This window comes from Babylonia areolata, chromosome 21, assembly GCF_041734735.1.
Source record: "Babylonia areolata isolate BAREFJ2019XMU chromosome 21, ASM4173473v1, whole genome shotgun sequence".
NCBI classification, from domain to species: domain Eukaryota; kingdom Metazoa; phylum Mollusca; class Gastropoda; order Neogastropoda; family Buccinidae; genus Babylonia; species Babylonia areolata.
In genome coordinates, this window is record NC_134896.1 from 758,919 (window position 1) to 784,907 (window position 25,989).

General features: G+C 45.5%; 1 protein-coding gene across 1 annotated transcript in view; it reads left to right on the top strand.

Moving 5' to 3' along the window:
* The window catches only part of LOC143296194 (serine palmitoyltransferase 2-like), a 40,670-nt gene that overhangs the window by 1,712 nt on the left and 12,969 nt on the right, over nucleotides 1-25,989 (top strand). The window contains exons 2-9 of the mRNA XM_076608006.1: nucleotides 969-1,139; nucleotides 2,205-2,359; nucleotides 13,815-13,960; nucleotides 18,109-18,233; nucleotides 20,037-20,130; nucleotides 22,101-22,206; nucleotides 23,447-23,666; nucleotides 25,149-25,275. Of these exons, the coding sequence (XP_076464121.1) occupies nucleotides 969-1,139; nucleotides 2,205-2,359; nucleotides 13,815-13,960; nucleotides 18,109-18,233; nucleotides 20,037-20,130; nucleotides 22,101-22,206; nucleotides 23,447-23,666; nucleotides 25,149-25,275 (1,144 nt within the window). The remainder of the gene's footprint in view (nucleotides 1-968; nucleotides 1,140-2,204; nucleotides 2,360-13,814; nucleotides 13,961-18,108; nucleotides 18,234-20,036; nucleotides 20,131-22,100; nucleotides 22,207-23,446; nucleotides 23,667-25,148; nucleotides 25,276-25,989) is intronic.

Genomic DNA, 25,989 nt, shown 5'->3' on the forward strand with positions numbered 1-25,989 from the left:
TATATTGTACACAGCAGGGTGTGTATTGTATTATGTGAATGCATACCGTGTGATTTGTTTTGCACAGCAATGTTTGCTTTTTGTTGTATACAGCAAGGAGTGTGCTGTGTTGTACACAGTAGAGTGTGTGTTGTGTTGTACACAGCAAGGTGTGTTTGTTGTGTTGTACACAATGTTGTACACTGGAATGTTTGTGTGTGTGTGTGTGTTGTACACAGCAAGGTGTGTGTTGTGTTGTGCATTGCAAGGTATGTGTGTGTGTGTGTGTTGTGTTGTGTTGTGCACAGCAACGGGTTTGTTTTGTTGTACTCAGCATGGTGTGTGTGTTGTGTTGTGTTGCGCACAGCAAGGTGTGTGTGTTATTTGTTGTGTTGTGCATATCACAGTGTGTGTTGTGCTGTGCACAGCAAGGGTGGTATCATGTTGTGCACAGCAAAGTGTGTGTTGTGTTGTGCACATTAAGGGTTGTATCATGTTGTGCACAGCAAAGTGTGTGTTGTGTTTCACACAAGTCAAGTCAATTCAAGTCAAGATTTTATTCCATGATAGTAAATTGAATAAGCAACAATTGCTTTTTTACATCACAACAAGGTGTGTGTGTGTGTGTGTGTGTGTGTGTGTGTGTGTTGTGCACAGCAAGGTGTGTGTGTGTGTGTGTGTGTGTGTGTGTGTGTTGTGCACAGCAAGAAGTGTGTGTGTTGTAAACATCACAGTGTGTGTTGTGTTATGCACAGCAAGGTGTGTGTGTGTGTGTTGTGTTGTGCACATCAAGGTGTGTGTGTGTGTGTGTGTTGTGCACAGCAAGAAGTGTGTGTGTTGTAAACATCACAGTGTGTGTTGTGTTGTGCACAGCAAGGTGTGTGTGTGTGTGTGTGTGTGTATGTGAGTGTGTGTGTGTGTGTGTGTATGTGTGTGTGTGTGTGTGTGTGTGTTGTTATACACAGCAAGGTGTGTTTGTTTGTCTGTAGGGAGATGGATGGCAGCATCATTTCCAGGAGTCGTTTGAGGAGACACCGCTACTGGTGGCCATCCTGACGTGTGTTGGTTACGCTGTCATGATCATCATCGGCCACGTGCATGACTTCATGCGCCGCTACGGCGTGGAGAAGGACAGCAGCTGCACTGAGCCCAAGATGGAGGTGACTGCTGTCCCCTGCTGCCCTTACCCACACACCTCCCCCCACATCTCCTTCTCACCCTCCCCCACACACCTCCCCTCACCTCCCCCATACTTTCCCCCCTCAAAACCCTACAAACCCTCCCACAACACACCAAGTCTCCCTCCCACCTCCCCCACACCTCCCCAAACTCACCCACATTTCCTTCACACACCACTCCCCACACCACTCCAGAATTTCAGTAGCAGGTTGTTTTTTTTACAATATCATATATATCAGAACCCCAAAATTCACAACCATATATAAGTACAGGAAGAACTGTTTATCAAATAAGTCAATATTTAGTTCAACAGGAACATTTAACAGTATACTTTTTTCTCAGGTGTGCAAATGCTGCTCTCAAGGCATGGTCATGAAAGTCTTGCTGGGCAACATGCATTTTATTATTTAATTAAGCTTCAGTCACTAGTACTGGAAATCACTTACAACTTTAATTTTGTCCTCATGATTATGAAAATCAGGAAATGCTCTCACTTTGCCCACAGAGAAATTTTTTTTATTTTTAAATTTTTTTATTATTATTTTTTTTACACCTTTTGGCATTCAGAGTTAGCGCGTCCACTTCTCACAATACTGTCTCATTGCAGTAAGACCATTCTGCAAACCTGTGGCTTTCTCTGAAAAAAAATCAGTGTCTGCTTAAAGCAGAACAAATAGTTTTAAGAAAACATTTCAACCCTGTTCACTCTTATTTATCTTCCTAATTACTGTTGACATTGATATCAACAATAGTACATTTAATAATAATAATAATGACAGAAGCAATGAAATATTTCCAGTTGGTTATATAGAAGCATGCACACATAACTGTTATCTGTCTTATTTTCTGAGTTGTTCAAATTTGTGTGTGTGTGTGTGTGTGTGTGTGTGTGTGTGTGTGTGTGTGTGCCATATACTGATGTAGAAACATGCACACATAACTGTATATATCTTATTTTTAGAGTTGATAAAATTTGTGTGTTTGTGTGTGCGCGCGCATGTGCATGCATGTGTGTGTTTGTGTGTGAGTGTGTTGGGTGTTGACAGGGCTATGTCCCTCTCTTCCAAAACTGGGAAAGTTTTTACACGCGCAATGTGTATAGACGTATCCGGGATTGTTGGAATGTTCCCATCAGCAGCTGCGCTGGTTCTCACATGGATGTGGTGGAGCGCGTCAGCCCTGACTTTGGCTGGAACTTTGAGTAGGTCCTCTGTCCCCCTAACACCTAACAGCACCACTGCTTTGTGTGTGTGTGTGTGTGTGTGTGTGTGTGTGTGTGTGTGTGTGTGAGAGTGTAACTTTGCTTGCTACACCTTGCTTTGAACTATGGGCAGAGGCTCTGGCCTGTGGCCATTCTGAGTGCGTGCACTGATGATAATTATGATATTCTGTAACGATAATAATGATACTAATAATGATGCTATTGATGCTAAAAATTATTGTGATACTGATAATAATGGTAATGATAATAGTAATAATTATAATAATGATGATAATAATCATAATGATAATAGTATCAGTATCAGATTGTTAGGTCAAATCCATATACGCTACACCACATCTGCCAAGCAGATGTCTGACCAGCAGCGTAACCTGACGCGCTTAGTCAGGCCTTGAGAAGAAAAAACAATTTTAATAAAAAGAAAGAAAAAAAGAAAATAAGAAAAACAAAAAATAAATGTATTAAAAAAACAAACAAAAACCCCCCATACATACTACTAATAGTAATAATATTTATAAGGCAAAAATCTTGATGAAGTCAACTCTATGCGCACAAAAAAAAGAAAAAAAAAGGATAATAGTAATGATAGATCACAACTGTTACACTCCAGAACACATACACAGACCATAGTAAACAGTTAAAATTGACACATGAATACAGAACCATAATCGAAAAATGAGAGGTGGCCCATAATTTTGTGCTTTACTTTTTGCACATCACATAGTAATGTTTACTTATCAATGTGTTGGCAATTTGCACATAGTTATGTCATTTTGTTGTTGGCAGTAGGTGACATTACCCACACAGACTGTCAGAGTTGTTAGCAACAGGCGATGTTACCCTTATGATTGTCAGTGTGGCAGTAGGTGACATTACCCACACAGACTGTCAGTGTTGTTAGCAACAGGCGATGTTACCCTTATGATTGTCAGTGTGGCAGTAGGTGACATTACCCACACAGACTGTCAGTGTTGTTAGCAACAGGCGATGTTACCCTTATGATTGTCAGTGTGGCAGTAGGTGACATTACCCACACAGACTGTCAGTGTTGTTAGCAACAGGCAATGTTACCCTTATGATTGTCAGTGTGGCAGGAGGTGACATTACCCACACAGACTGTCAGTGTTGTTAGCAACAGGTGATGTTACCCTTATGATTGTCAGTGTGGCAGTAGGTGACATTACCCACACTGACTGTCAGTGTTGTTGGCAACAGGCGATGTTACCCTTATGATTGTCAGTGTGGCAGGAGGTGACATTACCCAGACAGACTGTCAGTGTTGTTAGCAACAGGCGATGTTACCCTTATGATTGTCAGTGTGGCAGTAGGTGACATTACCCACACAGACTGTCAGTGTTGTTGGCAACAGGTGATGTTACCCTTATGATTGTCAGTGTGGCAGTAGGTGACATTACCCACACAGACTGTCAGTGTTGTTGGCAGGATGTTATCCAAAGACTGTCAGTGTTGACAGAAGGTAATATTCAGACTGTCAATGCTTTACACACTGGGTGTGACAGTTTTAGTGAGGGTTGCTGTGCAAACTGTGTGACAGTGTCGGTGAGGGTTGCTGTGCAAATGTATTTTAATTACACATATTCGGCAGGGGTCTGACATTCCTGTCCTGTGCAAACTGTGTGTGACAGTGTCTGTGAGGGTTGCTGTGCAAGCTGTGTGTGACAGTGTCTGTGAGGGTTGCTGTGCAAACTGTGTGACAGTGTCTGTGAGGGTTGCTGTGCAAACTGTGTGACAGTGTCAGTGAGGGTTGCTGTGCAAACTGTGTGTGACTGTGTCTGTGAGGGTTGCTGTGAAAACTGTGTGTGACAGTGTCTGTGAGGGTTGCTGTGCAAACTGTGTGACAGTGTCAGTGAGGGTTGCTGTGCAAACTGTGTGACAGTGTCTGTGAGGGTTGCTGTGAAAACTGTGTGACAGTGTCTGTGAGGGTTGCTGTGCAAACTGTGTGACAGTGTCTGTGAGGGTTGCTGTGAAAACTGTATGTGACAGTGTCTGTGAGGGTTGCTGTGCAAACTGTGTGACAGTGTCTGTGAGGGTTGCTGTGCAAACTGTGTGACAGTGTCTGTGAGGGTTGCTGTGAAAACTGTGTGTGACAGTGTCAGTGAGGGTTGCTGTGAAAACTGTGTGTGACTGTGTCTGTGAGGGTTGCTGTGAAAACTGTGTGACAGTGTCTGTGAGGGTTGCTGTGAAAACTGTGTGTGACAGTGTCTGTGAGGGTTGCTGTGAAAACTGTATGTGACAGTGTCTGTGAGGGTTGCTGTGAAAACTGTATGTGACAGTGTCTGTGAGGGTTGCTGTGAAAACTGTGTGACAGTGTCAGTGAGGGTTGCTGTGCAAACTGTGTGACAGTGTCTGTGAGGGTTGCTGTGAAAACTGTGTGACAGTGTCTGTGAGGGTTGCTGTGAAAACTGTGTGAGACAGTGTCAGTGAGGGTTGCTGTGAAAACTGTGTGTGACAGTGTCTGTGAGGGTTGCTGTGAAAACTGTGTGTGACAGTGTCTGTGAGGGTTGCTGTGAAAACTGTGTGTGACAGTGTCTGTGAGGGTTGCTGTGAAAACTGTGTGACAGTGTCTGTGAGGGTTGCTGTGAAAACTGTGTGACAGTGTCTGTGAGGGTTGCTGTGAAAACTGTGTGACAGTGTCTGTGAGGGTTGCTGTGAAAACTGTGTGTGACAGTGTCTGTGAGGGTTGCTGTGCAAACTGTGTGACAGTGTCTGTGAGGGTTGCTGTGAAAACTGTGTGTGACAGTGTCTGTGAGGGTTGCTGTGAAAACTGTGTGACAGTGTCAGTGAGGGTTGCTGTGAAAACTGTGTGACAGTGTCTGTGAGGGTTGCTGTGAAAACTGTGTGACAGTGTCAGTGAGGGTTGCTGTGCAAACTGTGTGACAGTGTCTGTGAGGGTTGCTGTGAAGACTGTGTGTGACAGTGTCTGTGAGGGTTGCTGTGAAAACTGTGTGACAGTGTCTGTGAGGGTTGCTGTGCAAACTGAATGTTACAGTGTCTGTGAGAGTTGCTGTGCAAACTGTGTGACAGTGTCAGTGAGTGTTGCTGTGAAAACTGTGTGACAGTGTCTGTGAGGGTTGCTGTGAAAACTGTATGTGACAGTGTCTGTGAGGGTTGTTGTGAAAACTGTGTGACAGTGTCTGTGAGTGTTGCTGTGCAAACTGTGTGACAGTGTCTGTGAGGGTTGCTGTGGAAACTGTATGTGACAGTGTCAGTGAGGGTTGCTGTGAAAACTGTGTGACAGTGTCAGTGAGGGTTGCTGTGAAAACTGTGTGTGACAGTGTCTGTGAGGGTTGCTGTGAAAACTGTGTGTGACAGTGTCTGTGAGGGTTGCTGTGCAAACTGTGTGACAGTGTCAGTGAGGGTTGCTGTGAAAACTGTTGTGACAGTGTCAGTGAGGGTTGCTGTGAAAACTGTGTGACAGTGTCAGTGAGGGTTGCTGTGAAAACTGTGTGACAGTATCAGTGAGGCTTGCTGCACAAACTGTATGTGACAGTGTCAGTGAGGGTTGCTGTGAAAACTGTGTGTGACAGTGTCAGTGAGGGTTGCTGTGAAAACTGTGTGACAGTCTGTGAGGGTTGCTGTGAAAACTGTGTGTGACAGTGTCAGTGAGGGTTGCTGTGAAAACTGTATGTGACAGTGTCAGTGAGGGTTGCTGTGAAAACTGTGTGTGACAGTGTCAGTGAGGGTTGCTGTGAAAACTGTGTGAGTGTCTGTGAGGGTTGCTGTGCAAACTGTGTGACAGTGTCTGTGAGGGTTGCTGTGAAAACTGTATGTGACAGTGTCAGTGAGGGTTGCTGTGAAAACTGTGTGTGACAGTGTCAGTGAGGGTTGCTGTGAAAACTGTGTGTGACAGTGTCAGTGAGGGCAGCCTGTCAAGGAGGGCTGTGTGTGACAGTGTCAGTGAGGGTAGCTGTGCAAACTGTGTGACAGTGTCAGTGAGGGCAGCCTGTCAAGGAGGGCTGTGTGTGTCCATCAGAAAGTGGTTTTTACCCCTACAGGGCTATAGTCCTGTCTTGGTGCCGTGGGAAAGTTTTTTCACTCGCAATATCTACCGCCACGCACGTGACTGTTGGAATCGCCCCATCTGTTCGGCACCCAGCGCCACCGTTGACCTGATGGAGCGAGAGTCACATGATCACAACTGGAACATACAGTGAGGGCGTCGGCACTGACCTTTCCTTCCTCTGTGACCTTGACCTTTGACCTGTTGGTCATAAGGTTGAGGGAAGGTGTTTTCTGGTGTCTACTCTGTGTGTGGGTCTCCCGTAGGGTGGTTGTTGGGTGTTTCTCTGCGTACTGTCCTGTGTCGTTTTGTTAATGCCTGTCCACTCATTCCTCTTTGTGCACTGGCAGTGCCACTTCTTTCATCTTTGCCATCATCATTTTTTGAAACTAAAGATTCTTGCCTGTGAAGAGGTGAACACTGTGGTGCATGCAGAATGGGATGTGGGTGTGGGGGACGTGTCACCAACTTGTCACCTGCACAGGCCTGCTTTGATTAACTCCCTTCTTTGCTGGTCAGCAGTCTGAAATGGTCACTCCCCGTCTTCCATTGAGTACCGTCTGCTTTGATTAACTACCCTGTCTTTTTCTGGACACAGTCTGCTTTGATTAACTCCCCTGTCTTCTGGATACAGTCTGCTTTGATTAGCTCCCCTGTCTTCTGGATACAGTCTGCTTTGATTAACTCCCCCATGTTCCTCTGAGTACAGTCTGCCTTCATTAACTCCGTCATCTTTCTCTGGATACAGTCTGCTTTGATTAACTCCCCCATGTTCCTCTGAGTACAGTCTGCCTTCATTAACTCCGTCATCTTTCTCTGGATACAGTCTGCTTTGATTAACTCCCCCTGTTCCTCTGAGTACAGCCTGCCTTTATTAACTCCGTCATCTTTCTCTGGATACAGTCTGCTTTGATTAACTCCCCCTGTTCCTCTGAGTACAGCCTGCCTTTATTAACTCCGTCATCTTTCTCTGGATACAGTCTGCTTTGATTAACTCCCCCTGTTCCTCTGAGTACAGCCTGCCTTTATTAACTCCGTCATCTTTCTCTGGATACAGTCTGCTTTGATTAACTCCCCATGTTCCTCTGAGTACAGCCTGCCTTTATTAACTCCGTCATCTTTCTCTGGATACAGTCTGCTTTGATTAACTCCCCATGTTCCTCTGAGTACAGTCTGCCTTCATTAACTCCGTCATCTTTCTCTGGATACAGTCTGCTTTGATTAACTCCCCCATGTTCCTCTGAGTACAGCCTGCCTTCATTAACTCCGTCATCTTTCTCTGGATACAGTCTGCTTTGATTAACTCCCCCTGTTCCTCTGAGTACAGCCTGCCTTTATTAACTCCGTCATCTTTCTCTGGATACAGTCTGCTTTGATTAAGTCCCCCTGTTCCTCTGAGTACAGCCTGCCTTTATTAACTCCGTCATCTTTCTCTGGATACAGTCTGCTTTGATTAAGTCCACTGTCTTCCTCTGAGTACAGTCTACTTTGGTTAACTCCTCTCTTCCTTTGAATAGTTTGCATGGATTAACTCCCCTATTTTCCTGAGTACAGTCTGCTTTGATTAAGCTCCCTGTCTTCCTCTGAGTACAGTCTGCTTTGATTAAGTCCCCTGTGTTCCTCTGAGTACAGTCTGCTTTGATTAAGTCCCCTGTCTTCCTCTGAGTACAGTCTGCTTTGATTAACTCCCCTGTCTTACTCTTGAGTACAGTCTGAGTTGATTAACTCCCCTGTCTTACTCTTGAGTACAGTCTACTTTGATTAACCCCCCTTCTTCCTTTGAATAGTTTGCATGGATTAACTCCCCTGTCTTCCTCCAAGTACAGTCTGCTTTGATTAAGTCCCCTGTCTTCCTCTGAGTACAGTCTGCTTTGATTAACTCCCCTGTCTTCCTCTGAGTACAGTCTGCTTTGATTAACTCCCCTGTCTTACTCTTGAGTACAGCCTGCTTTGATTAAGTCCCCTGTCTTCCTCTGAGTACAGTCTACTTTGATTAACTCCCCTGTCTTCCTTTGAATAGTTTGCATGGATTAACTCCCATCTTCTTCTAAGTACAGTCTACTTTGATTAACTCCCCTGTCTTACTTTTGAGTACAGTCTGCTTTGATTAACTCCGCTGTCTTCCTCTGAATTGTTTGCATGAATTAACTCCCCTGTCTTCCTCTGAGTACAGTCTGCTTTCATTAACTCCCCTGTCTTCCTCTGAGTACAGTCTGCTTTCATTAACTCCCCTGTCTTCCTCTGAGTACAGTCTGCTTTCATTAACTCCCCTGTCTTCCTCTGAGTACAGTCTGCTTTCATTAACTTGCCTGTTTTCTCAGTAGTCTGCTTTGATAACGCCCTCCACCCCCACCTCCCCGTACCCCCACCCCCCATGTCTTCCTCTGAATACAGCCAAGGTTGATTATCCCCCTTTCTTCTATGTCAGTGCAGTTTGATTACCTCCCATGTCTGTCAGTACACTTAGATTTTCTCCCCTGTCAGTACAGTTTGATTTTCTCCCCTGTCTTTCAGTGAGTATGGTTTGACCACCCCACCTCGCCCCCCCCCCCCCCCTGTCTTTCTGTCAGTGCAGTTTGATTAAGCCCCTTCTATGAAAATTCTGGTGAACCCCCACTTTCTCTTCCTGCCCGCCTCCTTCTAGTCAGTACAGCCCAGTTTAACTCCCCCCGTAGGAGGAAACTGATGTACTGTGTTGAAACCAGTGCAGTCTGATTCTCTGTGGTCTCCTGTCCTATCTGTCACACACACACTTCAGGGCCGCTGTAACTGTGCACTGGTTGCGGTGTATTCATTTCAAAACTCAGCCAACTTGGGCCCAGTTGTAGTGGTGTCCTTAATCAAAATGGTGCCAACTTGGGCATACTGATTGTGGTGTCCTCATTTCAAAATGCTGCCGACTTGGGCATACTGATTGTGGTGTCCTCATTTCAAAATGCTGCCGACTTGGGCATACTGATTGTGGTGTCCTCATTTCAAAATGCTGCCGACTTGGGCATACTGATTGTGGTGTCCTCATTTCAAAATGCTGCTGACTTGGGCATACTGATTGTGGTGTCCTCATTTCAAAATGCTGCCAACTTGGGCATACTGGTTGAGGCAAAAGAGGACAGTTATTGCTGATGGTTCAAAGTCACACAAAAATAAAAATGAACATGAGCAGTTTCATCTTTCTAATTTTTCTTGATTATTTTTTTTAAGGAATACTCCTGGCAAGGCCAGTGCACTTATTCTCAGGAAGTCCAGGACACTTTTTGCTGAAGACTCTGGAGAGAGAGGACACTTATTGCCAAAGGCTCCACAGAGAGAGGACCTTTTGACAGCTCAGGAGAGGCTCCACATAGAGAGGACATGTATTGTCTAATGCTCCGGAGAGAGAGGACATGTATTGTCTAATGCTCCGGAGAGAGAGGACATGTATTGCCTAAGGCTCCGGAGAGAGAGGACATGTATTGTCTAATGCTCCAGAGAGAGAGGACATGTATTGCCTAAGGCTCCAGAGAGAGAGGACATGTATTGTCTAATGCTCCGGAGAGAGAGGACATGTATTGCCTAAGGCTCCGGAGAGAGAGGACATGTATTGTCTAATGCTCCAGAGAGAGAGGACATGTATTGCCTAAGGCTCCAGAGAGAGAGGACATGTATTGTCTAATGCTCCGGAGAGAGAGGACATGTATTGTCTAATGCTCCGGAGAGAGAGGACATGTATTGCCTAATGCTCCGGAGAGAGAGGACATGTATTGTCTATTGGTCCGGAGAGAGAGGACATGTATTGTCTAATGCTCCGGAGAGAGAGGACATGTATTGTCTAATGCTCCGGAGAGAGAGGACATGTATTGCCTAATGCTCCAGAGAGAGAGGATATGTATTGTCTAAGGCTCCGGAGAGAGAGGACACCTATTGCCTAAGGCTCCGGAGAGAGAGGACACCTATTGCCTAAGGCTTAAGAAAGAGATGACACTTATTGCCAAAGGCTCAGGAAAATGGGCCACGTATTGCCAAAGGCTTAGGAAAGAGAGGACACTTATTGCAAAAAGCGTAAGAAAGAGCTGACACTTATTACTAATGGCTTAAGAAAGAAAGGATGCTTATTACCAATGGCATAGGAAAGAGAGGACAGTTATTGCCAAAGGCTTAAGATAGAGCTGACACTTATTTCCAATGGCTTAAGAAAGAGAGGACACTTATTACCAGTAGCTTAGGAAAGAGAGGACACTTATTGCCAAAGGCTTAAGAAAGAGCTGACACTTACTACCAATGGCTTAACTCACTCAGTACGGCCAGTCCTCTGTTCTCCTCTACACAGATCCCTCGGATGTCCAGTGGGTGTCTGAATGATCCAGCCTTTAGCTTCCGTCGTCAGAACTGTGGTATTCTTTGTCAACATTCACCTCTTCAGTATAAGAGCGTTCCGCTTGCAATATTTTGATGATGGTAATTGGGATGAAACGCTGTTAACGTCGTCTCTTTCGCCGTTCGTATGGAGAGAGTTAAGAAAGAGAGGTCAATTATTGCCAAAGGCTTAAGAAATAGCTGACACTTATTACCAATGGCTTAAGAAAGAGAGGTCAGTTATTGCCAAAGGCTTAAGAAATAGCTGACACTTATTACCAATGGCTTAGGAAAGAGAGGACACTTATTGTCAAAGAAAGAGATGATACTTGTTTCCAAAGGCACATGAAAATGTGACACTTTTTGCCAATGGCTTTGGAAAATAGGACACTGATTACCAATGGCTTAGGAAAATAGGACACCTATTACCAGTGGCTTAGGACAGAGAGGACACCTATTACCAAAGGCTTTGGAAAGAGATGACACTTATTACCAAAGGCTTTGGAAAGAGATGACACTTATTACCAAAGGCACAGGAAAGACGTGACACTTATTGCCAAAGGCTTAGGAAAGACGTGACACTTATTGCCAAAGGCACAGGAAAATGGGACATTTATCACCAAAGGCACAGGAAAGAGATGACACTTATTGCCAAAGGCACAGGAAAGAGATGACACTTATTGCCAAAGGCTTAAGAAAGACGTGACACTTATCACCAAAGGCACAGGAAAATGGGACATTTATCACCAAAGGCACAGGAAAATGGGACATTTATCACCAAAGGCTTAGGAAAGAGAGGACACTAACTGCCAGAGAGACAGGAAATGGGACATTTATTGCCAGGGCACAGGAAAGTCATGACATGTATCCATGGTTTTGTGAGTAAACTCTACTGCCATGTAAGCATGCAATGTAGTTGTTTTAACACACAGTATGATTATTATGCAATGTGTTTGTTTTCATTGTGTAAGCTGTTGTGTCCTGTTATTAAAACCCAATAAATTGTTCTGTCATGTTAATATGCCCTGTAAACTGTTGCATCATTTAACATGGCCTGTAAATTGCTATAAGATGTTAACAATCCATGTTGTAAAATGCTTAAAATGTGCGTTTTTCCACAGCATAGAACTGTACTGTAGAGTGCTGTGTTTGGCAGGTTATATTTCTTTAGCATAGAACTATGCTGTAAAGTGCTGTGTTAGACTGGTTGTATTTCTTTAGCATAGAACTATGCTGTGAGGTGCTGTGTTAGACTGGTTGTATTTCTTTAGCATAGAACTGTGTTGTGTTAGACTGGTTGTATTTCTTTAGCATAGAACTGTGTTGTAGAGTGCTGTGTTAGACTGGTTGTATTTCTTTAGCATAGAACTGTGTTGTAAAGTGCTGTGTTAGACAGGTTGTATTTCTTTAGCATAGAACTGTGTTGTAAAGTGCTGTGTTAGGCACATTGTATTTCTTTAGCATAGAACTGTGTTGTACAGTGCTGTGTTAGACAGGTTGTATTTCTGTAGCATAGAACTGTGTTGTAAGGTGCTGTGTTAGACAGGTTGTATTTCTGTAGCATAGAACTGTGTTGTAAAGTGCTGTGTTAGACAGGTTGTATTTCTTTAGCATAGAACTGTGTTGTAAAGTGCTGTGTTAGACAGGTTGTATTTCTTTAGCATAGAACTGTGTTGTATAAAGTGCTGTGTTAGGCAGGTTGTATTTCTGTAGCATAGAACTGTGTTGTAAGGTGCTGTGTTAGACAGGTTGTATTTCTGTAGCATAGAACTGTGTTGTAAGGTGCTGTGTTAGATAGGTTGTATTTCTGTAGCATAGAACTGTGTTGTATAAAGTGCTGTGTTAGACTGGTTGTATTTCTGTAGCATAGAACTGTGTTGTATAAAGTGCTGTGTTTGACAGGTTGTATTTCTGAACTGTGTTGTATAAAGTGCTGTGTTTGACAGGTTGTATTTCTGTAGCATAGAACTGTGTTGTATAAAGTGCTGTGTTTGACAGGTTGTATTTCTGTAGCATAGAACTGTGTTGTATAAAGTGCTATGTTTGACAGGTTGTATTTCTGAACTGTGTTGTATAAAGTGCTGTGTTTGACAGGTTGTATTTCTGTAGCATAGAACTGTGTTGTATAAAGTGCTGTGTTTGACAGGTTGTATTTCTGTAGCATAGAACTGTGTTGTATAAAGTGCTATGTTTGACAGGTTGTATTTCTGTAGCATAGAAGTGTGTTGTATAAAGTGCTGTGTTTGACAGGTTGTATTTCTGTAGCATAGAACTGTGTTGTATAAAGTGCTGTGTTAGACAATGTTAGACAGATCCTATTTTGGGGGGTTGTGTCAGACATGTATTTCTCTGGCATAGGACTGTGTTTTAAAGTGCTGTATTAATTCAGGTCCTAGTTCTAGTCCTATGATAGAACTGTGTTGTGCCATTGTTTTAACTGGGTCATGAGTCTGAGAGCAGAAACGGAGTGAAGTATTATAATGGAATGGTCACCATTTCTGATGAGCAGAACTCGGTGATACATTTCACTATGTAGGTGACAGTGCATGTGTTCACTGTGTGGTGGTGATGATGATGTGTAGACTGACAGGACAGGTGATGATTTAAGTGGTGATGATGACTGACACTGTGGATGTCAGTGTCATGATGAACAATGTGATGACAGTGACTGACACTGTGGATGTCAGTGTCATGATGAACAATGTGATGACAGTGACTGACACGTGAGGATGTCAGTGCCATGATGATGAACAGTGCGATGACAGTGACTGACACGTGAGGATGTCAGTGTCATGATGATGAACAATGTGATGACAGTGACTGACACTGTGGATGTCAGTGTCATGATGAACAATGTGATGACAGTGACTGACACTGTGGATGTCAGTGTCATGATGAACAATGTGATGACAGTGACTGACACGTGAGGATGTCAGTGCCATGATGATGAACAATGCGATGACAGTGACTGACACGTGAGGATGATGATGATGATGCCGATGTGAGGTTGTCAGTGCCAAGATGATGATGAATGTGATAACAATGACATGTGAGGATGATGATAATAATGCCAATGTGCAGACTGACCGGCCGGACAAAGAGGGTGATGAACTTTGGGTCTTACAACTACCTGGGCTTTGCTGAGAACACAGAGCTGTGTGGTGCTGCCGTCAAGCAGGTCACTCAGAAGTATGGGGTGGGAGTGTGTGCCAGTCGCCAGCAGTTTGGTATGTGTGCAGTGTTCCATGCTGTAACACCTGTCTGGTATGTTGTTACAGTTTCATGCTGTAACACCTGTATGTCTTCTTCTCTGTTCAGTGCTGTGATACCAGTCTGGTATGTCTTCACTGTTCTATGCTGTAACACCTGTCTGGTATGTCTTCACTGTTCTATGCTGTAACACCTGTCTGGTATGTCTTCACTGTTCCATGCTGTAACACCTGTCTGGTATGTCTTCACTGTTCTATGCTGTAACACCTGTCTGGTATGTCTTCACTGATCCATGCTGTAACACCTGTCTGGTATGTCTTCACTGTTCCATGCTGTAACACCTGTCTGGTATGTCTTCACTGTTCCATGCTGTAACACCTGTCTGGTATGTCTTCACTGTTCCATGCTGTAACACCTGTTGTCTGGTATGTCTTCACTGTTCCATGCTGTAACACCTGTCTGGTATGTCTTCACTGTTCCATGCTGTAACACCTGTCTGGTATGTCTTCACTGATCCATGCTGTAACACCTGTCTGGTATGTCTTCACTGTTCGATGCTATAACACCTGTCTGGTATGTCTTCACTGTTCCATGCTGTAACACCTGTCTGGTATGTCTTCACTGTTCCATGCTGTAACACCTGTTGTCTGGTATGTCTTCACTGTTCCATGCTGTAACACCTGTCTGGTATGTCTTCACTGTTCCATGCTGTAACACCTGTCTGGTATGTCTTCACTGTTCCATGCTGTAACACCTGTCTGGTATGTCTTCACTGTTCCATGCTGTAACACCTGTCTGGTATGTCTTCACTGTTCCATGCTGTAACACCAGTCTGATATGTCTTCACTGTTCCATGCTGTAACACCTGTTGTCTGGTATGTCTTCACTGATCCATGCTGTAACACCTGTCTGGTATGTCTTCACTGTTCCATGCTGTAACACCTGTTGTCTGGTATGTCTTCACTGTTCCATGCTGTAACACCTGTTGTCTGGTATGTCTTCACTGTTCCATGCTGTAACACCTGTTGTCTGGTATGTCTTCACTGTTCCATGCTGTAACACCTGTTGTCTGGTATGTCTTCACTGTTCCATGCTGTAACACCTGTCTGGTATGTCTTCACTGTTCCATGCTGTAACACCTGTCTGGTATGTCTTCACTGTTCCATGCTGTAACACCTGTTGTCTGGTATGTCTTCACTGTTCCATGCTGTAACACCTGTCTGATATGTCTTCACTGTTCCATGCTGTAACACCTGTTGTCTGGTATGTCTTCACTGTTCCATGCTGTAACACCTGTCTGGTATGTCTTCACTGTTCCATGCTGTAACACCTGTCTGGTATGTCTTCACTGTTCCATGCTGTAACACCTGTCTGGTATGTCTTCACTGTTCCATGCTGTAACACCTGTTGTCTGGTATGTCTTCACTGTTCCATGCTGTAACACCTGTTGTCTGGTATGTCTTCACTGTTCCATGCTGTAACACCTGTCTGGTATGTCTTCACTGTTCCATGCTGTAACACCTGTCTGGTATGTCTTCACTGTTCCATGCTGTAACACCTGTTGTCTGGTATGTCTTCACTGTTCCATGCTGTAACACCTGTTGTCTGGTATGTCTTCACTGTTCCATGCTGTAACACCTGTCTGGTATGTCTTCACTGTTCCATGCTGTAACACCTGTTGTCTGGTATGTCTTCACTGTTCCATGCTGTAACACCTGTTGTCTGGTATGTCTTCACTGTTCCATGCTGTAACACCTGTCTGGTATGTCTTCACTGTTCCATGCTGTAACACCTGTCTGGTATGTCTTCACTGTTCCATGCTGTAACACCTGTCTGGTATGTCTTCACTGTTCCATGCTGTAACACCTGTGTCTGGTATGTCTTCACTGTTCCATGCTGTAACACCTGTTGTCTGGTATGTCTTCACTGTTCCATGCTGTAACACCTGTTGTCTGGTATGTCTTCACTGTTCCATGCTGTAACACCTGTTGTCTGGTATGTCTTCACTGTTCCATGCTGTAACACCTGTCTGGTATGTCTTCACTGTTCCATGCTGTAACACCTGTTGTCTGGTATGTCTTCACTGTTCCATGCTGTAACACCTGTTGTCTGGTATGTCTTCACTGTTCCATGCTGTAACACCTGTCTGGTATGTCTTCACTGTTCCATGCTGTAACACCTGTCTGGTATGTCTTCACTGTTCCATGCTGTAACACCTGTCTGGTATGTCTTCACTGTTCCATGCTGTAACACCTGTCTGTATGTCTTCACTGTTCCATGCTGTAACACCTGTCTGATATGTCTTCACTGTTCCATGCTGTAACACCTGTTGTCTGGTATGTCTTCACTGTTCCATGCTGTAACACCTGTCTGGTATGTCTTCACTGTTCCATGCTGTAACACCAGTCTGATATGTCTTCACTGTTCCATGCTGTAACACCTGTTGTCTGGTATGTCTTCACTGTTCCATGCTGTAACACCTGTTGTCTGGTATGTCTTCACTGTTCCATGCTGTAACACCTGTCTGGTATGTCTTCACTGTTCCATGCTGTAACACCTGTCTGGTATGTCTTCACTGTTCCATGCTGTAACACCTGTCTGGTATGTCTTCACTGTTCCATGCTGTAACACCTGTTGTCTGGTATGTCTTCACTGTTCCATGCTGTAACACCTGTCTGGTATGTCTTCACTGTTCCATGCTGTAACACCTGTTGTCTGGTATGTCTTCACTGTTCCATGCTGTAACACCTGTCTGGTATGTCTTCACTGTTCCATGCTGTAACACCTGTCTGGTATGTCTTCACTGATCCATGCTGTAACACCTGTCTGGTATGTCTTCACTGTTCCATGCTGTAACACCTGTCTGGTATGTCTTCACTGATCCATGCTGTAACACCTGTCTGGTATGTCTTCACTGTTCCATGCTGTAACACCTGTCTGGTATGTCTTCACTGTTCCATGCTGTAACACCTGTTGTCTGGTATGTCTTCACTGTTCCATGCTGTAACACCTGTCTGGTATGTCTTCACTGTTCCATGCTGTAACACCTGTCTGGTATGTCTTCACTGTTCCATGCTGTAACACCTGTCTGGTATGTCTTCACTGTTCCATGCTGTAACACCTGTTGTCTGGTATGTCTTCACTGTTCCATGCTGTAACACCTGTCTGGTATGTCTTCACTGTTCCATGCTGTAACACCTGTCTGGTATGTCTTCACTGTTCCATGCTGTAACACCTGTCTGGTATGTCTTCACTGATCCATGTTGTAACACCTGTCTGGTATGTCTTCACTGTTCCATGCTGTAACACCTGTCTGGTATGTCTTCACTGTTCCATGCTGTAACACCTGTCTGGTATGTCTTCACTGATCCATGCTGTAACACCTGTCCAGACCACCACTCAAGGTCTAGTGGAGGGGGGAAAATATTGGCCTTATGTAATGCAATGTCTGACATAATGTGATAATATGTGATGTGGTGTGTGTTGTTTGGGCAATGTGATAAGATGTGACATGATGTGATATGATATTATGTAATATGTTGTGACATGATGTGATGTGATGTTATATGTTGTGATGTGGCATGGCATGATGTGACATAATGTAATGTGTTGTGATATGATGTGATGTGAGATGATGTAATGTGACATGATGTGATGTAATATGATGTGATGTGGTTTGATGTGATGTGATGTTATTTGACATGTGCTGTGGTGCGATGTGATATGGTATGATGTGACATGATGTAACATGACATGACATGATGTGATGTGATTTGACATGTGGTGTGGTGTGATGTGACATGGTATGATGTGACATGATGTAACATGACATGACATGATGTGATGTGATTTGATTTGACATGTGGTCTGATGTGACATGGTATGATGTGACATGATGTAACATGACATGACATGATGTGATGTTATTTGACATGTGGTGTGGTGTGATGTGACATGGTATGATGTGACATGATGTAACATGACATGACATGACATGATGTGATTTGACATGTGGTGTGATGTGACATGGTATGATGTGACATGATGTAACATGACATGACGTGATGTGATGTGATTTGACATGTGGTGTGATGTGACATGATGTAACATGACATGGCATGACATGATGTGACATGATGTAACATGACATGACATGATGTGACAGGCTACCTGGACATCCACCGACAGCTGGACCAGACAGTGGCAGAGTTCCTTGGGACAGAGGCGGCCATCACTGTGCCCATGGGGTTTGCCACCAACTCCATGAACATGCCTGCCCTCGTCAGCAAGGTGTGTGTGTGTCTGTGTGTGTGTGTGTGTGTGTCTGTGTGTGTGTGTTGTGTGATCCAGACCTTCACACATACACCAGCAGCACAGTCAGAACAGAACAGACCCAGACCAGTGTTTTCTGACTGGCTGGTACATGACCTTGACCTGCTCCACCATACCTGTGGCCTTGTTGATGTAAAACCAACACAAGTATGGCTTTGTTTAGCATAAAATATTTACATGTCTGGTCTTGGTAGTTTTAATACTACTACTACTAATAATAATAATGGTATTTATGTATTTATATAGTGCTGAATCTTGTGCAGAGACAAATCAAAGCGCTTTCGCACCAGCCATTCACACACAAGCATAACTCTAAAACTGTAGAAACTAAAGACAAGGAAGAGGCAGGCAAGGGAGGCTATTTTGGGAAGAGGTGGGTTTTAAGGCCAGACTTGAAAGAGCTGAGTGTGGAGACTTGATGAAGTGAAAGAGGAATTTCATTCCAGTTGCAAGGTCCAGAGACAGAGAAAGAATGGCGCCCAACAGTCGAGTGTTTGAATCTGGGTATGCGTAAACAGAGTGGATCCGAAGCCTTTACTAACCTTTACTGGTTAGTTTGTGAATGTAAAAACTTTATAAGTGAAGGTCAGGGGGAGAGGTGAAGGTCAGGTAGAGGTGAAGTTCAGGGAAGAGGTGAAGGTCAGGGTTATTGGTGAAGATCAGGCAGAGGTGAAGGTCGGGGAGCCTTTGTGTAAAGTCTTTGCAGGTCTGGCCTTTGTAGTGTTAAACATTTACAGGTGCGGATTGGTGAATGTAAAATATTTACAACTGTGGTCTAACCAGTGTAAAAACTTGACTGGTGTTTCTGTGAATGTAAAAACTTTACAGGAGAAAGTTCGCGGAGAGATGAAGGTCAGGAGAGGGAAGTTTAGGGGGAGATGTGACGGGACAGGGGGAGATGTGACGGGACAGGGGGAGATGAAGGTCAGGAGAGGGAAGTTTAGGGGGAGATGTGACGGGACAGGGGGAGATGAAGGTCAGGAGAGGGAAGTTTAGGGGGAGATGTGACGGGACAGGGGGAGATGTGACGGGACAGGGGGAGATGAAGGTCAGGAGAGGGAAGTTTAGGGGGAGATGTGACGGGACAGGGGGAGATGAAGGTCAGGAGAGGGAAGTTTAGGGGGAGATGTGACGGGACAGGGGGAGATGAAGGTCAGGAGAGGGAAGTTTAGGGGGAGATGTGACGGGACAGGGGGAGATGTGACGGGACAGGGGGAGATGAAGGTCAGGAGAGGGAAGTTTAGGGGGAGATGTGACGGGACAGGGGGAGATGAAGGTCAGGAGAGGGAAGTTTAGGGGGAGATGTGACGGGACAGGGGGAGATGTGGTCCGAGGGGGAGGTGAAGGTCAAAGGGAGATGTGAAGGTCAGGGGAGATGTGGTCCGAGGGGGAGGTGAAGGTCAAAGGGAGATGTGACGGGACAGGGGGAGATGTGGTCCGAGGGGGAGGTGAAGGTCAAAGGGAGATGTGAAGGTCAGGGGAGATGTGGTCCGAGGGGCAGGTGAAGGTCAAAGGGAGATGTGAAGGTCAGGGGAGAGGTGGTCCGAGGGGGAGGTGAAGGTCAAAGGGAGATGTGAAGGTCAGGGGAGAGGTGGTCTGAGGGGGAGGTGAAGGTCAAAGGGAGATGTGAAGGTCAGGGGAGAGGTGGTCCGAGGGGGAGGTGAAGGTCAAAGGGAGATGTGAAGGTCAGGGGAGAGGTGGTAAGAGGGGGAGGTGAAGGTCAGGGGGAGAGGTGAAGGTCAGGGACACTGCATGTTTCAGGGATGCCTGATCCTGAGCGATGAACTGAACCACGCCTCCCTCATCCTGGGTTCTCGGCTCTCTGGGGCTGCCATCCGTGTCTACAAACATAATGGTCTGTGTGTGTTTCTCTGTGTGTGATGTGTATATGATGTGTGCATCATGTGTGTGTGTGTGTGATGTGTAATGTGTGTGTGATATGTATGATGTGAGTGAAGTATGTGTGATGTGCTTGTAATTTGTGTGTGATGTGTATGTGATTTGTGTGAAATGTGAATGAAATGTGTGATGTGTGTGATGTTTATGTATGATGTGTGTGAAATGTGTGATGTTTGTGAAATGCATGATATGAAATGTGTGATGTATGATGTGGAACATGTGATGTGCATGATGTATGATGTTAAGTGTGTGATGTGAATGCATGCTGTGAAATGTGTGAAGTAACATCTGTGATGTACAGTGTGTGTGATGTATGGTGTGAAATGTGTTATTTGAAATGTGTGATGTGAAATGCATGTGATATATTATGTTAAATGTGCTGTGTGTGATGTATCTATGATGCATGTATGAGATGTGATATATCTATGATGCTGATGATGTATGTAAGATGTGTGCTGTATGATGTATGTATATGTGCTGTATGTATGTATGATGTGTGATATATCTATGACATGTATGTATGATGTATGTGTACTCTATGTGTGCTGTATGTATGATGTGTGCTGTATGTATGATGTGTGATATGGTGTGTGATGTATGATGTATGTGTACCCTATATGTGATGTACGATGTGTGACATATCTATGGTGTGTGATGTACGTGTGATGTAAGATGTGCTGTGCAGACATGAAGGACCTGGAGCAGAAGCTGAGGCAGGCAGTGTGTGATGTATGTGTGATGTAAGATGTGCTGTGCAGACATGAAGGACCTGGAGCAGAAGCTGAGGCAGGCAGTGTGTGATGTATGTGTGATGTAAGATGTGCTGTGCAGACATGAAGGACCTGGAGCAGAAGCTGAGGCAGGCAGTGTGTGATGTGCGTGTGATGTAAGATGTGCTGTGCAGACATGAAGGACCTGGAGCAGAAGCTGAGGCAGGCAGTGTGTGATGTGCGTGTGATGTAAGATGTGCTGTGCAGACATGAAGGACCTGGAGCAGAAGCTGAGGCAGGCAGTGTGTGATGTGCGTGTGATGTAAGATGTGCTGTGCAGACATGAAGGACCTGGAGCAGAAGCTGAGGCAGGCAGTGTGTGATGTGCGTGTGATGTAAGATGTGCTGTGCAGACATGAAGGACCTGGAGCAGAAGCTGAGGCAGGCAGTGTGTGATGTGCGTGTGATGTAAGATGTGCTGTGCAGACATGAAGGACCTGGAGCAGAAGCTGAGGCAGGCAGTGTGTGATGTGCGTGTGATGTAAGATGTGCTGTGCAGACATGAAGGACCTGGAGCAGAAGCTGAGGCAGGCAGTGTGTGATGTGCGTGTGATGTAAGATGTGCTGTGCAGACATGAAGGACCTGGAGCAGAAGCTGAGGCAGGCAGTGTGTGATGTGCGTGTGATGTAAGATGTGCTGTGCAGACATGAAGGACCTGGAGCAGAAGCTGAGGCAGGCAGTGTGTGATGTGCGTGTGATGTAAGATGTGCTGTGCAGACATGAAGGACCTGGAGCAGAAGCTGAGGCAGGCAGTGTGTGATGTATGTGTGATGTAAGATGTGCTGTGCAGACATGAAGGACCTGGAGCAGAAGCTGAGGCAGGCAGTGTGTGATGTGCGTGTGATGTAAGATGTGCTGTGCAGACATGAAGGACCTGGAGCAGAAGCTGAGGCAGGCAGTGTGTGATGTATGTGTGATGTAAGATGTGCTGTGCAGACATGAAGGACCTGGAGCAGAAGCTGAGGCAGGCAGTGTGTGATGTGCGTGTGATGTAAGATGTGCTGTGCAGACATGAAGGACCTGGAGCAGAAGCTGAGGCAGGCAGTGTGTGATGTATGTGTGATGTAAGATGTGCTGTGCAGACATGAAGGACCTGGAGCAGAAGCTGAGGCAGGCAGTGTGTGATGTGCGTGTGATGTAAGATGTGCTGTGCAGACATGAAGGACCTGGAGCAGAAGCTGAGGCAGGCAGTGTGTGAGGGTCAGCCACGGACACACCGACCCTGGAGGAAGATCCTGATTGTGGTGGAGGGGGTGTACAGGTGTGTGTCACCATCACCTGTCACTGTCACCATCACCTGTCACTGTCACCATCCCCTGTCATTGTCACCATCACATGTCATTGTCACCATCACCTGTCATTGTCACCATTACCTGTCATTGTCACCATCACATGTCATTGTCACCATCACATGTCATTGTCACCATCACCTGTCACTGTCACCATCACATGTCACCATTACCTGTCATTGTCACCATTACCTGTCACTGTCACCATCACATGTCATTGTCACCATCAGCTGTCATTGTCACCATTACCTGTCATTGTCACCATCACATGTCATTGTCACCATCACCTGTCACTGTCACCATTACCTGTCATTGTCACCATCACATGTCATTGTCACCATTACCTGTCATTGTCACCATCACCTGTCATTGTCACACTGGCCCTGGAGGAAAATCCTAATTGTGATGGAGGAGGTGTACAGGTGTGTGTCATTGTCACCTGTCACTGTCATCATCACCGGTCATTGTCGCACCAACCCTGGACAAAATCCTGATTGTGGTTGAGGGGGTGAACAGGTGTGTGTCATAGTCACCTGTCATTGGTGTACAGTGCAGAATGATGTTAGTGCTACAATGTGTCACTGGTGTGTAGTAAGGAGGTGTGTCATGCTATGGTGTGTCATTGGTGTGTAGCATGGAGGGGTTTAGTGCTACGAAGTGTCACTGGTGTGTAGTAAGGAGGTGTGCCATGATGTGGTGTGTCGTTGGTGTGTAGTATGGAGGGGTGTAGTGCAACAATGTGTCATTGGTGTGTAGTAAGGTGTGTCGTTGGTGTGTAGCATGGAGGGGTGTAGTGCAACGCTGTGTCATTGGTGTGTAGTGTGGAAGAATGCTACAATGTGTCACTGGTGTACAGTAAGGAGGTTTGTCATGCTATGGTGTGTTGTTGGTATGTATAGGATGGAGGGGTGTAGTGCTATTATGTGTCATTGGTGTGTAGTAAGGAGGTGTGTCATGCTAAGCTGTGTCCTTGGTGTGTAGTAAGGAGGTTTGTCATGCCACGGTTTGTCGTTGGTGTGTAATAAAGTGTGTCATGCTATGATGTGTCATTGGAGGGTTGTAGTGCTACGATGTGTTATTGGTGTGTAGTAAAGAGGTGTAGTGCCACAATGTGTCACTGGTGTGTAGTGTGGAAGGATGTGCAGCACTACAATGTGTTGTTGGTGTGTAGTAAGGAGAGGTATTGTGTTACGGTGTGTCGTTGGTGTGTAGCATGGAGGGGTCCATCGTGCGTCTGCCGGAAGTGCTGCGTCTGAAGCGCAAGTACAAGGCCTACGTCTACCTTGACGAAGCTCACAGTGTCGGGGCCATGGGGTCGCAGGGTCGTGGGGTCGTCGATTACTTTGGCCTTGACTCCCGCGACATTGACATCATGATGGGCACCTTCACCAAGAGTTTTGGGTCCTGCGGTGGCTACATTGCCGGGTCAAAGGTCAGCGTTTAACTGAGGGAAAGAGGGATCAGGGTGGGGGTTGTACAGATGATTTCAGCGGTGCTTTTGAAAATTGTTGGCACTGTGAACAGTAACTCTTGCTCATTTAGAGAGACAAGGGGAGACATTCCATTCAGTATATATAATTATATTAATGTAGATAATAGATGTATAAATCGATAGATCAATGTATCTAAACCAATGTAGCAATGCCATGCATGACAGTGTACTGTGTCACAGTGTACAAAGATGTAACAATGCCATGTGTCACAGTGCACTCAGATGTAGCAGTGCCATCTGTCACAGTGTACCGTGTCACAGTGTACACAGGTGTAGCAATATCATGTGTCTCGGTGTACACAGATGTAGCAATATCATGTGTCTCAGTGTACACAGATGTAACTATGCCACATGTCACAGTATACACAGATGTAGCAATACCACTTGTCACAGTGCACACAGATGTAGTAATACCACGTGTCACAGTATACACAGATGTAGCAATGCCACGTGCCACAATGTACACGGATGTAGCAATGCCATGTGTTACAGTGTACTGTGTCACAGTGTAACAGATGTAACAATGTCACGATGTACACAGATGTAGTAATACCATGTGTCACAGTACACACAGATGTAGCAATGCCAGTTGTGACAGCGTGCTCAGTTTCAGAGCTGTGTTGATGCACAGACGCTGATGGTAGCAATGCCATGTGTCACAGTGCACACAGTTGTAGCAATGCCACTGGTCACTGCACACAGATGTAGCAATGCCACTGGTCACTGCACACAGATGTAGCAATGTCATGTGTCACAGTGCACTCAGTCTCAGAGCTGTGTTGACGCACAGGCACTGATCGTAGCAATGCCATGTGTCACAGTGCAGTCAGTCTCAGAGCTGTGTTGACGCACAGGCACTGATCGTAGCAATGCCATGTGTCACAGTGTACTCAGTCTCAGAGCTGTGTTGACGCACAGGCACTGATCGTAGCAATGCCATGTGTCACAGTGCAGTCAGTCTCAGAGCTGTGTTGACGCACAGGCACTGATCGTAGCAATGCCATGTGTCACAGTGTACTCAGTCTCAGAGCTGTGTTGACGCACAGGCACTGATCGTAGCAATGCCATGTGTCACAGTGTACTCAGTCTCAGAGCTGTGCTTGATGTACAGGCACTGATCGTAGCAATGCCATGTGTCTCACTGTACTCAGTCTCAGAGCTGTGTTGACGCACAGGCACTGATCGTAGCAATGCCATGTGTCACAGTGTACTCAGTCTCAGAGCTGTGTTGACGCACAGGCACTGATCGTAGCAATGCCATGTGTCACAGTGTACTCAGTCTCAGAGCTGTGCTTGATGTACAGGCGCTGATCGTAGCAATACTACGTGTCACAGTGCACACAAATGTAGCAGCGCCACGAGTCACAGTGAACTCAGACGTAACAACAGTGTACTCAGTCTCAGTACTGTGTTGACGGACAGGCGCTGATCGACCACCTGCGGGTTTACTCGCACAGTGCCATCTACTCGTGCGCCATGTCGGCCCCCGTGACCCAGCAGGTCATCTCCACCATGAACATCATCATGGGTCACTGCCACGCCCAGGAGGGTAGGGATGATGATGACTGGCATTTGTGTCATCTTTTCTTTTCTCTGACAGTGCCCTGCCAGTCTTCCATTAAAAACGTATAAAATGCAAAAAAACTTAGCCGCAAATATAGGACAGGTCAGGAAATCTAAGATGGCTGCTGGAAAAGAGGATGCTGCTTCCGGTAACACAAGGGAAGTAACAAGTAACTACCAAGGGAGGCTATTTGCCACAGCTTCTTTCGATTTCTCCACATAGTGGACTAGTAGTTTGGACAAGACAGGAATGTCAGACCCCTGTGCATCCCTGACTAGCACCCTCTTTTTCCGGCAGCCATCTTGACTCCTGATCCTGTGCTCTTCATACGGTTAAGTTTTTGTTGTTGAAAATTTCTAGTATAGATTATGGAGTTCATAATAAACAAGACAATGGATCATGGAGGCTGTGTCAGGGGGAAGGAGTATTATGAACATCATCATGGGTCACTGCCATGTCCAGGAGGGTGTATGAGGGGGAAGGAGTATTATGAACATCATCATGGGTCACTGCCATGTCCAGGAGGGTGTCAGGGGGAAGGAGTATTATGAACATCATTATGGGTCACTGCCATGTCCAGGAGGGTGTCAGGGGGAAGGAGTATTATGAACATCATTATGGGTCACTGCCATGTCCAGGAGGGTGTATGAGGGGAAGGAGTATTATGAACATCATTATGGGTCACTGCCATGTCCAGGA